The sequence below is a fragment of the Carettochelys insculpta genome, chromosome 14 (genome assembly GCF_033958435.1).
Source record: "Carettochelys insculpta isolate YL-2023 chromosome 14, ASM3395843v1, whole genome shotgun sequence".
Classification (NCBI taxonomy): Eukaryota; Metazoa; Chordata; order Testudines; family Carettochelyidae; genus Carettochelys; species Carettochelys insculpta.
The window spans coordinates 27,125,462-27,139,785 of record NC_134150.1 but is presented as its reverse complement, the minus strand read 5'-3'; the positions used below and the strand labels follow the sequence as shown (position 1 = coordinate 27,139,785).

Here is a 14,324-nt window from a genome sequence, read left to right as displayed (position 1 = left end):
AGGGCAACAAAAATGATTAAGGGTCTGGAGCACAAGACCTATGAGAATAGGCTGAGGGATTTGGGTTTGTTTAGTTTACAGAAAAGAAGACTTAGAGGTGATTTAATAGCAGCCTGCAACTTCCTGAAGGGGAGCTCTAAAGAGGAGGGTGAGAAATTGTTCTCAGTGGTGTCAGATGGCAGAACAAGGAGTAATGGTCAGAAGTTGAAGAGGGAAAGGTATAGGTTAGATATTAGGAAAAACTTCTTCACCAGGAGGGTGGTGAAGCATTGGAATGCGTTGCCTAGAGAGGTGGTGGATTCTCCATCCCTTGAGGTTTTTAAGTCCCGGCTGGACAAGGTCCTGGCTGGAATGACTTAGTAGGGGTTGATCCTGCTTGAAGCAGGGGGCTGGACTAGATGACCTCCTGAGGTCCCTTCCAGCCCTATGATTCTGTGATTCTGTGAATGCTTCTGTTACAGTTATGAGGCCCTTGTCACTGCCACTTTGTCCAGTCATAAGTTTAAAACCTATATCACTATTTAATTAATGCTTTTTTTTTAAATGAGTGTATCTTAAGAGGAATAACAAAGTAGACAGTCATGCTTCAGCTACCAACACTAGCCACAAGGTGCAGCTGGACTCAATCTGCAAAATTAGGGATGGTTGGTGTTTAATTAAAGTCCTAGCTCTCAGAGTAACGTGACTGCAGGAAATCTCAGATTTCATTAAAAAAACAGGTTCCTACCATTTATGGCTAAAGCGAAAACAAGAAATATGAATCCAAAAAATAATTAGAAGAGAAGTAAATAAACCACATAGTATTTTTTATCAGAATCTCATGAATCGGATGACTTGTTGTGTGGTTTTTGAATGCTTGGGATGGAATACCAATGCAGAGATTATGAGAATGTCAACATTCAGTGCTGCTTGGAAATGTTATTTTATTTTCTTGAATCCTGGGTAGGCTGTGAATCTCTCCCCAGTGTTCAGGTCAGATCCAAACTTTTGATTCAGGTCCATGTCTAATCATTCAAACTCTCAGTAGGGTTGTCAACCTGTCCTTCCAGACCAAGCCAGCTTTTCGTTAGTAGTCATGAATATATACATATCAGAGCCTTAGTGACTTCAAGTAACAGCAAGGCATCAGATGACATTTCTGGCATTCCTACTGCTCTAATTATTCAGGTTTAAAACAAAATGAGAAAAACGCAAACAAACAAAAAGCACTTGAAGATCTGGTGCTAACAGCATACAGAAAAGCAATGCTGACTTCTACACAAACAGACACACACATGCCCCAAAAAACAAGCTATACCAAATTCTCATTTCCTTGCAGATTAAATTGGACTGGCTGGCATCGAGACATTTCTGGCTATTAAATCACTGATAATATGGCATCACTCCACAGTTGTGGCAAAATATGAAAATCTCTCTAGAGTTCAATTGCTCTCAAACTTGTAGCACCTTGTAGCCTATCATGGCCAGACTCTCTTTGATAAGCAGAGCACCAACTGACCTTGGGTATGCCATAGGCTGGGTTGCTACTGGTAGTAGTTTACAGTTAAGAGTTTAGGCTCTCAAGCAAAATAGCCCCATCTTCTGCCTTCGGTGGATGTGAAAAAATGTGGTTGGCCAGGGCACGTGTGGGGTTCAGTCTAGGAAACAGCCTAGGGTGATCTGACCTAACTATTTTGCCTACAGTGACAGCCTGCTACGTATGGCTTAAGCTTGTAGCCACAGAACTGTAGACATCAGTTACAGACTGAAAATTATATGCTGAATTTTGAATAAAATCATAAGCCGCTCAAGTAATATATGTACAGAAAATGGGAGAAATCCGCTGAAGAAATGTTTCCCAGATTATCTAGTTTTACAACATACCAGCATTTCCAAATCACAACTTCCAGTACAGTGCATTGGATGGCATATACAATATATTTAATCACTTACTGAGACTGTTTCTCTTTTGGTTTAGCCATTGGACTATGAAAAAATAAAGGAGTACAAATTTGATATTGAAGCAACTGATCCAACGGTTAATATGCGTTTCTTCAAGCTTGGTGGGCCAAAAAGCATCGCAGCAGTTACCATTGAAGTTCTCGATGTGGACGAGCCTCCTGTTTTCTCTCCGCCATCATATGTTTATAAAATAAAAGAAAATGCCCTCCCAAAAAACCCACTTGGCACTGTTTGGGCAGTAGATCCTGATGCAACAAAACGGAAAATTAGGTAAATTATACTGGACACTACATTAGTTCTAGCAAAAGACACACTTGATATTTTAGGACATAACTAAGTTTCCAGAACTGCATATGCAGAAGTGCAAAATCTGCATGTGCAGTCACACCTCTGCCCCAGCCACGTGCAATAACTACACAAAACTTAAGTATCTGGGCATCTGCATATGTGATTGCCACATATGGTCACTATTATGGCCCATGCACGTTATGCCTATATGGATGTGCATTTTCACTTGTCTTCTAAATTCTGCATGTCTTTAAGCTTATGTGCAATTTTTGTTGCAATTTTTTATGTTGCAACCACAACCTTGCCATGGATAGGCTCCAAAATTAAAACAAGGTGAACTAATTTAAAATCAACAAACCAGTAACTGCAACAAGTTTATATAACAGCAAATTTGGGGAAATTTTCTAGCTAGTGTAAGAAGAATTGGGCTACTTATTCTATTCTAGCCCTACTTATTCTATTCTAGGTAATTTTTGGAGAAAATTCTTTCTCTGGGAGGTCTGAAATAGAAGAAAATATTTCTCTGCCACCTGTTTGAAGCTGTTTAAAATGTTAGTCTTAGAGGAAAGAGGGTAATAGGCAGAGAGCAGATAAAGCCATCAAAGCACATGGTAAATACAAGTGATCAGATCTGAAGTTTGAACAGCTTTCAGACCTTCTGCTATGAATCACTGAAATGCTACACACAGTGTCACTATTCTTGTTTTGCTGAGGATAATCCTTTTTTAAACAAAACACAGATACACTCTCCGAAGATCCAGCCCTAGTGGGGACTACGTCAAAGTATCCAGTAGTGGAAACATTTTTATCTCAAAGCACCTGGACAGAGAAACCAGTGCCTGGCATAACCTAACCGTGGCAGCCCAAGAAATCATAGCAGACGGTAAGTTATCAATCATAAACCTGTTTCATGGGGGGTGGAAATCAGTACATTTCTTCTGAATGGCCATAGTATAAAAGAGGAAAAAAAATTAAAAACCCAACCCTGGCAACATCTGATACAAGCTAATGCACCCCTGTGATCAAAGTTCCTATGTTTGCCTTAGAATGATTTTTGCATGGCAAATGTTCAGACCCAACAAAATGAGCAGAGTATGCTTTTTTCTGAATTTGGCCTACTGCTATTTTGCAAATTCACTCAACTCATTAACCAGAATATGCCTAGTTTCACTTTCTCCCTTTTCTTGTAGCTATACTTTTGACCCAAGATATGGCTGATACTCAACAAGTAGTCTGGAAGAGCAGGTATTCCTTCAGGATCCTAAGGCAAATGGATTTGCCTGTAGGCAGCCCCAGAGAGTTCCGACATCACTCACACCTGTTTATGGCAGGAATGGGACTGAGTGCCCCCTCCAAAGCATGACAGGTGGCAGAAACCCACTATCCAGCTGTTGGTTCAGCAGCACCCCTACATAGTGCCACTCTAAGGTGGCCTTGTCCCAGCCCTCCAGCCTCCAGTTTCACCTCTAATCATTTCCTCTTAGTTCAAAGTAGAAGTAAAACTAAAGGGGAACAAGGAGGGAAAAATTCACATCACCTACATTCTACTGAATTTGCTGAATGAAAGTTTCAATAAGGCACTTTAATGATACTCAGTAATACTCGATGTTCAGCATTAAAAGGTGATTTATAGGTTCTGTAAAATACATATATGTTTTAGTTTTAAGGTTGCTCATTAAGTCTTGTCCAGTTGAAATGCAGACACCAGATTTAATACTTAGCCTTCAGGACAAACACAAAGAATCTCTTGAAACCACTAACCTTTTTGCCTTAATCTCTAATATAAGTCATAGGGCGAAAAATGTATCTGACATGATTATACCCCCACAGTACAAAGATAGCAAAATTTGTCTCACTCCCATTATAACTACATCCTAGACAGACCCTTCAACAGCTGTATGTCCTGCCATGAGAGCTAAGGAGCAAGTGGGAAGGGGAGAGCGAAAGCCTGTTACACTTTGTCAGTCCACGTGACATACACTCCTCTGGCCTAAAAGAAAGTTGGTGTACTGTACAGCAGCAGATCATTCCTGCACAGAGATCTGCTAGACATGGGGGTGGAGCGGGTTGAGGGGATCTGATTATGACTCACTGATGCGCTGTGTTGGACTTTGGGTAGATTATAAAAGTCCAACACAGTGCATCAGAGAGTCCGAATCAGATCCCCTCATCCCACTCCACCCCCATGTCTAGCAGATCTCTGTGCAGAAATGAATCTGGGCCTAAATTCACACCTAACAACTGAAGTAGGATGAGTGTAAATTCCTTCAAGTGTGATACATTGCACTGTTCTTGCTCCTTATGAGGAAGTTCCATGAATGATTCGAAGGACAGGACAAGATTTCTGCATAGGGCACAGTCTGCAGAAAACAGAATAAAAATCCTCCATTATTTTATGTTTATCATTTCAGATAGACTGTCTGATATAGAATCACATACACAAGTTTATATACAAGTTCTTGATGAAAATGACAATCCTCCAGAATTTGCTTATCCTTATGAGCCTAGAGTGTGTGAAAATGCTGCACCAGGAAAGGTAAGTAATACACAAGATAAGAGGGGCTTTTTTTCCATTTATAATTAAGCCTACACCTTCAACCACAAATTAAAGAATTGCTTTGGTAAGACTTACTCCATTTGCTCATCCTAAATACTGATCAGCACGTGCTTCCAGTGACTGCACGAGTGAATTCTGGGGTGTTAGCATTCAGGACTTTTCTTAACTTGGGTCTTTTTGTTATTACAATACAGACTTCTATCACTTGACACACGGTACATGGCTGACCTTCAGTACCTCTCTCTCCTATCAAGCACAAAGTCAGCACTATACATGCACATTTGCCATTATAGTATAATTTATTTAACCCTATAAGGTGGCAGTTATCAGCAATTTATTTTAATCTACCTAACAGTCATACATGCAAAATATGTGCTATGTGAAAAAGACAGGAGAAAACAGGAGTAAATACATACTAGGATTGCAAATTTCATCAGTGCCCAATCTGTGTGCACAAATAGAGTTGGTATTTTGAGGTGGCATTGGTTCCTCAGATGCAGCTGCAGACTTCGGATGTAAGTTTTTAATTCATATTTATTTACGGTCTTTGAGACAGATTCTGCCATTTTATAGGCACTGTCAAAGTATCCGGGGTAGCATTTGACCTTTAGCTTGATTCTGAAACATTTCTAGTATATTAGTTATAGCTGATGACACATATATTATTTATCTGCCATACTTGCAGGAGCTATATTGTGTGTTTTGGGCATTTGAGGGAGATTTTCAGACGCAAGCAAAGAATTTAGCAGCTGAGGTCTAAGACACTCGTTCTTATTAATGCTCCTAAATCCATTAGGCACTTTAGAAAAATTCCCCTTAAGATATTTAAATAAATATTATCCTATTCTCTTTATGATTAATTGCAAAATAGCCATAATACAACTACATAGGTGAATAGGACAGAGAATCCCTTTCCTGTGTGTGTGGCAGGATTCAAACTACAGGTTCAGCCTCTCTAATCTGGTACCTTCAGGACCTGACCAGTGCCAAAGCAGAGACTTTGCTGAACCACAGGAGACCAATAGTGTCTAGTAGCATTACCAACACTTTCACTGTTTACTGGGCTCTTAGAAGACATGTAGGGTAAATTAGACTAAACAACAGCACAGAACACTGAGAGCCAGGACTGGTGGCTGTAAACAAACTTTATGGAACTGCAGAAAACTTGGCCACATTCATGGTAAGTGGATATCCAGCTAACTAAAATCATGCCGGACCACAGATGTTGCTGGACCAAAGAGATTCAACCTTAGCACCTGCTACTGGGGAGGAATGCAGAAGCTATGCACCAGTTGCTTTCCACAGGGAGCAAGTAGGTATCAAATAGCTGCACCCCTATTTCTGGCCCTGCTTTCACACCAGCCAGTGGACCTGACTTGTCATGCAGCATGGGAAGGAAGCAGCCCTTTGAAGTGGGTGATAAGCAAAATTACTTCTATTGCACCATGAAGGAGAGAAGGCCTCAGGAGGCATGGCACCTCTCTGGAGTGATGCTGGTTCACACAACTTCTTTCTACCAGTGGTTCATGAAAGGCCCAGCCCAAAGCTATTGCATTACATGAAGAAGGTTTTTAGCACTATGTTCAGTGCATAGCTGAAATTTATGAATTATTGACTCTTTATAGGTAATCATCAGGATTTCAGCTACTGACAGGGATGAAATGTTACCTGGCGTTAACTTCAAATATTCCCTGACCACAGAAGAAAGCAACTTCACATTGGTTGATAATCATGGTAACGTATCTTCCTCCATAGACTCCAGCAGATAGCAAAACAGAGGCCCTAGGAAACATAAGGTAAAAACTACCCTACAAAGATAACCTGTGATGAGTCCAACTGGGCTATTAGTATTTATGAACAGGTTAAGGTTTTTTCAGTAGAGAAAGAGTTGTTGCACATGGCCACCCATCTGCTTGCGGGGTTCCTTCAAGGCTCTTTTACCCTCCGGGGATTGTGTCAGATGATTGATCATCTATAAACAAAGTCAGGGATTGAGATTATCACTTAATTAGACATCATTACCTTTTCCAGATAACACAGCTAATGTCACCGTCAAATACGGACAGTTTAATCGTGAGCTGGTGAAAATCCACTACCTGCCTGTCATCATCTCGGACAATGGGATGCCTGAGCTAAGCAGCACAAATACGCTTTCCATCACTGTCTGCAAGTGTGATAGTCAAGGAGAATTCACTTTTTGTGAAGAAGCAGCTAAGCAAGTTGGAGTTAGCGTTCAGGCGCTGGTGGCAATTTTTATCTGCATCCTCACAATCCTTGGTAAATATTTGATATTTCAAACAAAACATACTCTGCTCTTGAAATGTTCTTTCTAACTGAGCTTTGTGTTTATCCAAGATGGAGAAGAGGAACATTTTAAAGAGAGTCAGTCACATTCAGTAAACCCTTGCATTTACTTTTTATTTGACCTATTAAAATAGTTGTTTTATAGTAACTGAGGAGCAATGCGAATTTCATCAAGCATTAAAATTACTTAGCACCATTAGGCATACTGTCACTGTAAATGGTGAGATGTGAGCAAAGAAATAACAGGGTCCCTGTCTCCAACAGGGCACAACTTGTAACAGTGCAGTCAGACCCCAGTATAAGTTATATTGCATATTACATTAATGGTGCAACAATTGACTGCTGTATTTGATGCATGGGTATTGATGTTTGTGTGAATAGAAAGCTGGTATCCAAGGCTGTAACTTGGCTGGCATAAGAATGCAAATATTAATATAGTGCTTAACATGGGGATTGGTTGGATGATGAAACTCTTCATCTCAAGTCTCAGACCTTGTTAGTCTGTACCTTCGCAAAAAACAAGCAGTACTGTAGCACCTTAAAGATGAACTATTTTTTATTAGGTAATGAGCTTTCACCCCCCCACCTTCTCTACTTCTCCTCCTTGACCCCCTCCCCATCAAATATATAGACCCTGGATTCCTATTTCTGCTCCAAATCTGATGAAGTAGGTCTTACCCACAAAAGGTCCTTACCCAATAAATGAAATTGTTAGTGTTTAAGGTGCTACAGGGCTGCTTGCTTTTGTTCATCTCAAGGTTATCAGTCTGAGTTTAACATGGACTGGTAAATGTGAAATCAGACATTGTTTGACTGACTATCCAGTCATTTAATACAGGCAAAGATCAAGTGCTTAGTGGACAGGTGTTACACTCTTAACTCAGCCATAGCAAAAGAGGCCAGATGTCAACTATGGAGAATGAACTATGGTCTCTGCTCGAGAAACACCCTCCAAGTCAGGCTCAGGCATGTTGGCAGGGTATCAGAGGGAAAGCTGCACCACAGTTGCCTGTTCCCTGTTTGTGAATAAAGGACTTAGGCTCCATGACTAACAGTCTGGAGCTATAAAACTGAAGTGCTATAGAGATTGTGGCTATAACGACACTGCTGTGGAATATCGACCCACTCAGGGTCAATCTTCCGGGGTTTCATTTCACACATGCATAGAATGACGCTCACAGAGGTCAAAGTCGACCCCTGTGCTCTGTGTGAGAGGTGAGGAGTAAGGAAGGTTGAAGGGAGAGATGCTCCCACCAACCTTCCTCCATGTAGACAGACATGAAAGTCGACCACAGATAAATCAATTTTAGCTACATAATTGGCATAGGTAAAATTGCATATCCGCGGTCGACTTCTATGTCTAGCGTAGACATAGCTGCAGAAATCAACCTTAAACCAGATTGAGAAAAGGTAAAATGGGCCCAACAATCCTACATTAGGAGTGTTTTAAATTGTCCAATGGCATATTTCCTGCTAAAGGACATCAAATTATGTTCAACTTCAAGTACACTGAGTTTGGTTTACTCTAATTCCCAATATTTGCCCTTACTTACAACTGCTGGGATATGTTTTCTCTGCAGTAATCACGTTGCTAATCATTCTGAGAAAGAGGCACAAGAAAGATCTCAGCATGCTCCGGAAGAATGTGACAGAGATTCACGAGCAACTCGTCACTTATGATGAAGAAGGTGGCGGTGAAATGGACACCACCAGCTATGATGTGTCTGTGCTCAATTCTGTCCGCAAGAATGGCATGAACCTGGAGCCTGGGCCCTACCAGTATGCACCGGTCCAGAAGCCGGCAGGAAATGGAAATTCAGGCACTGGAGAAATGGCCATCATGATTGAGGTGAAGAAGGATGAAGCTGACAACAATGGGGATTTGCTGCCATACGATACCCTTCACATTTATGGCTATGAAGGTGCTGAATCCATTGCAGAATCTCTTAGCTCTCTGGAGTCAGGATCCTCAGATTCAGATGTCGATTATGACTTTCTAAATGACTGGGGTCCCCGATTTAAAATGTTAGCTGAGCTTTATGGATTGGAGCCCAATGAAGACTTTGTGTATTAACTTCATCACCAGTGTTTATATTTTTCCCACTGGAAGCAGATAGTAAAGCCAAGATGCAACCAAGTTGCAAAAGAAGAATCAACAGTTCTTCACACAAGCAACATAGGATGTAACTATGATTCTAAAAACCGAAAACTCAAAGCATCTGGGGTTAAAAAAATTACAACAAAATCCTTTTTTAAAAAAATTAATGATATTGCTCTTGTCCTCTTCGCTGAGCACTGGTTCCTCCACTGATTCCAGTTCTCTAATGGCCCACTGCTAGGCTCCACAGAGCATGTCTTTTGAGTCATTACTGCCCAGCACTTGTGAAAGTTTTCCAAAAATGTGCTGATGCCTGCAACAGCACAGCCCTGATTTCTTCCCCTTTTCATGTGGTCACACTCTGTTTTATCAATGTTAAATTAAGAACCAAGGAACCTACAGGCTCTGGGAAGGAATACACTATGGAGGCACATGTACCCAATTCCCTCTCCAAGTCTGCTGAACCTCCTGTACCAAGACACAGGCCTCTCCTCACACAACAGATCAGCATTTAATACTAAAGATGATTCCATTATGTTCAGAGAATCATGATTTCTCTTTTCTTCCTAATTCACTAATTACCTTGCTAATATAAAAATGGGTTACTGCAGGAAGCTTGAAGAACTTTTTGGGATTTGTAGAAGACCAACAGAGTAGTGTTAATTGGTTATTTTTAAAAAGCTTGACTGTGGGAATTTCTGGCACAGTCCTGGAATATTTCCTTTATTCTCAAGAAAGGACAAGATTTTTTTCCCCCCCTAACTGGGATCTTTGTGCTATTCAATGGAATATACCCGGCCGGGCAGGAAAATTACAGATCAAAGGGCACATTAAGGCTCAAGAACTGTTGGTCTTACTGGATTGTGACAATCAAATCACATGTATTAGAGGCTAAGCAGGTATGGGTTTGATTTTGTATTTTTTTTTAAAGTTTTCTTTTTGACATCGCTGAAGAATTCTGCTCTTTCAGGTAAACAAAAATTAATGGGTCTCACTACTGTGAATTTTGTTTTTAAACAGGTACTGTAAAATGGGTATTTTCCTCCAAGAAAAATATTGGGGACTTCCAGACTAGACTATTGTATCTGTGTACTCCCCTGTCTGTCCAAAAGCCCACAGAATGAGCATAATTAAGGTTTTGGATGCCACAGTCACTCTGCTCCAGATCCTGCAAGACCATGTGAATACAGTAATCCCTCAATTTACAAGGAGGTTGCATCCTAGGCAACCTCCGTGTAAGTCAAAATTCACATAAATTGGGGAGATCCCCAGAATTCCCCTTGCTGGGGGAGTGGACTGGTGGTGGAAGGGGGGCGGTCATGTGGCTCCCCCGACTTCTTCCAGCTGAGGGGGCACACAGCTACTTGCAACGTGGTTTCTCCCAGCTGGAAAAAAATGCGCCACAAGCAGCCGTATGCCTGCTGGGCTGTCCCAGCTGAGGGAGGGGTGGTTTTGATTTGCACTTAACTTGCATTAATGTGAGTTAAGTGCAAATTGAAATCATGCTTCTCGAAGGTTTACTGTACTTATCATGCACAGCAGGGAGACAGCCCATTCAGCTGAATGCAAGCACACACTGTGCATAACCTCGACCACATTGTATGTTTTCTTCAGGAAACTAGGCTAGTGATGACAATGGCCTGGCTCCTACTTCCACAGATGTAAGACGCCAGGTATTTTAAAGGCAGCAGGGTCCTGCCAATGAGATACCCAGTTTTGCAGGATCTGTAGGAATTAGTTTAGCTGATCTGTTGTATTTAAGACTGAATTTTATATTGCAATAGCTAATCCAAATACTAAAAACGTTTTTTTTAAACCAGCATAGTAGAACTTCACTGAGTTGCTGCCACTAAGCAATATACCACATAACTAGTACACGAAAAAACAGGAAAGAGCTGCTAGCCAGGCTATCAAATCTGCAGAGTGGTCTCATTATTAATGCTTCACTACTTTTGCAAAATATACTATAACTTAATCAATTGTTCAAATTTACTAAACTTTCCAAATATGGGCCTGATCCACAGGGATTCTTCCCATTGATGGTTAGAGCAAAAGCCTTTATGTATGATGTAATGTATATTTTGGATTATTTATCCTTATTTCAAAAAAGAAAATTGTGTTCATTCATTTAAATCACCAATTTGCAAATCCAGTCCTCCATGCAAGTTAGTGAGGTTCTACTGATGACTGTGTTATAAAAAGTTCTTACTAATACTTCTATGTTAAGATTTTCATGTGTAATTTAGGTGTTGCTATTCAACAGGAAAAGTTAGCTATAAAATTACTCACTTCTATAGCTAAAGATTCATCTGTAAACAGCATCCAGATAACATTTCCTATAATGATGGGGGGCTGGGGCGTCACGGTCTGCATTATATACTATTATTGTGAGGAATACTGTAATGATCTCCACCATGCATTGATGGTGGTTGCACTGGATATTTCCTTTTTATATTGCTGTACTTGTTTTGTTTTTACTTACATAAAAGCCAAATTCACGTGTAGTGTTATTTCTCTATGAATTAATAAGCTGCTTGCATAAAGACATGAATAGGCTTGTGGGTGCCTGTGGGCAGGGGCAGTACACAGAGCCCCCCAGTCCCCTCTGCACCTAGAAGCCAGCGGAACATGTCAGCTGTTGCAGTTAACTGGACTTTTAGCCACACGGACAGCTAATATCCTTTTTCAACTGGGCCTTCCAATCAAAAATCAGATAGCTGGCCACCCTAGTCAGCAGTGGCACGGCCCAATGTCTTCCTAAGACTTCTAGTCCTGCCACACCAGAAACAAGAGACTGAACAGAAGTGCATAGCTCTGTACAAACGCACACAGTCATTTCCCTCCATTGCCCATAACCCTGGATTGAGACAATGCATGCAGATGAGTAAATAGCCAAAGCAGAAAGGGAAAGACATACTCAGGAAAGGAAGTTGTGTTTGCAGGAGTTACTACAGATTGAACCTTCAGGACCTGACTGGTGCTGAAGAAGAGAATTTGTGGGACCATGGGAGGTCAATATTGTCTAGCACATTACCAACATTTCCATGGCTTACTTGGCTCTTAGAAGACATTTGGGGTAAATTACAGCTAAACAAACAACACAGAACTCTGAGAGCCACAACTAATGTCTGTAAACAAACTTTATGGAACTGCAGGAAACTTGGCCACATCCATGATAAGTGGTTGTCCACCTAACTAAAAATCACGCTGGATTATGGATGTTTCCTAATGAGATAGTTCTGGAATAGAGAGGTTTGATTTGTAGTAACTGTTTTAAGTCTCTATAGACTCCAACCATCTCACATTCCAAGACCTTTACTTTCATTGGTTTAGGCAATCACCCTTTATCATCTTTTTTCTTTGTTCACTTGCAAAAAAGAAAAAGAGAGAAAGAAAGAAAGAAAAAGGCTTGCCTGGACTGTTCGCACGTACAACAAATATAAATAGAAGTAGCACTGTCAGTTCTTTCAGAACTGATCATCAAGAGCAGAATAATATAAACAGATTACAGAAATGTACTGTGCACTGCTGCAAAAGCAAAATATTTGTCATTTAAGTTCCAATGAAATACAATTTTCCAAAGAAACATCAAATATTTATCTGCAATAATTCTGCTTTCCCTAAAGATTTGTATGAACTATTCATTTAATTAAAAACTTTTATTCTTAGTCTATCATGATTTTTTATTTTGATGTAATAAAAGGTCATGCCATGGGACCAATGCATTTAATATTTTTATATGCCTCCATCCCATTATTTCATAAAGAATCCCTAATCATTTCTGCTCAGAATCCTTGCTAAACAAATTAACAAGGAATACCTATTAAAATAGTAATATTTACTAAACCTGTATATACTCCAAAATAATCCAGTGAATTGACCCACCTATTACCCCAAATAATTCAGATGAGTTTTCAATATTCAAGGGAAAGAATATCTCAGAAATGAACCCTGTAGTTACTTCAAGTATTAGGTTATTAGTATTCAGCACAGCTATTGTAACCTGAGGGAGAAATTTTAAAACACATAAAAGCTAAGGAAAAGGACAAAAAATGAGAAATGAAGGAGGAAGAAAAAAAAAGCATTTTAACTTTTCTTGGGATTCTTTTTCTTAATAGATTATTTTCTTACCTCCACAGCAGCAATACAAATTAATTCTAGAAGAGGTCCAGTCAACACTGTTATTAGAGATGAAATGTCATCTAATCAAAACCAAGATGTTTCACAGAAATGTATCCATTTCAATGAAAACTGCATCTGGAAACTTTGGTGGATTCATGATGGAACATCTAGAGAGGAGCAGAGTATTCACACATTTCAATCAACACAAATTTCAAAAACTTGAGAGTTTATATCAAACAGATTGTTGTTGCTGGTCAGGCCTAGCTGTGATGCCTGAGTCTTGCAGAGCAACACGGTCACCTTTGGAATTTCGTGCTTGGATTTTCCATACACCAATTTTATGTTTTCCCTTCTTGAAACTTACATCTTGCACCAGCTATGTAATGCTGTCTGAAAGGGAACAGCTGGTAGTACACATGCAGATGTGTTGCATCAAATCTATCCTCAGTCTGTCCCATCATCATCACCATCATCATCATCAATACCCATGGGCTCAGCGCCCGTTGGTGTCTGGTGCCTCTCCCACCGTTTCCTTCCATCTTGCCCTATCCAGTGCAGAGTGGCTTAGTTTCTGTATATCAGCTCCGCACCAATCTACTACATCATCTACCCATTCTATGTGGGGTCTGCCTCTCCTATTCAAACTGTCCATTATGCCGAATACGAGGGTCTTGATTTTTCGTTTGCCCTTCATTCTGCAAATACGTCCAAATAGTTGTAGCTTCTGTTTTATAACCTTCTGCAGCAGGTTCTCTTTCGGCTGTATCTTCCTATGTATACTCATCCCTTGTTAAACGAGTACTTCATTTACGAGTGATCGCATAAGCGAGGACACACTTACTTAATTCACTCTATGAGTGAACTTCCCCTGCTCATACGAGCCTTATCACCCTCCCCTCAGCTCCAACCCCCCTAGTCTGACCCCCCTACCAGCCCCACCCCGCTGCAGCCTGATACCCCACTGCTGCCTGCACTCCCCGCGGCCCCCCAGCCTCAAACTGCAGCAGCCTGACA

At 40.5% G+C, this 14,324-nt stretch overlaps 1 protein-coding gene across 1 annotated transcript in view; it reads left to right on the top strand.

The window, feature by feature from the left end:
• Positions 1-11,692, top strand: part of CDH5 (cadherin 5) — a 51,180-nt gene extending 39,488 nt beyond the window's left edge. The window contains exons 7-12 of the mRNA XM_075009192.1: positions 1,958-2,211; positions 2,970-3,112; positions 4,641-4,765; positions 6,412-6,520; positions 6,818-7,063; positions 8,671-11,692. Of these exons, the coding sequence (XP_074865293.1) occupies positions 1,958-2,211; positions 2,970-3,112; positions 4,641-4,765; positions 6,412-6,520; positions 6,818-7,063; positions 8,671-9,164 (1,371 nt within the window). The 3' untranslated portion in view covers positions 9,165-11,692. The remainder of the gene's footprint in view (positions 1-1,957; positions 2,212-2,969; positions 3,113-4,640; positions 4,766-6,411; positions 6,521-6,817; positions 7,064-8,670) is intronic.
• The last annotated feature ends 2,632 nt before the right edge of the window (positions 11,693-14,324 follow it).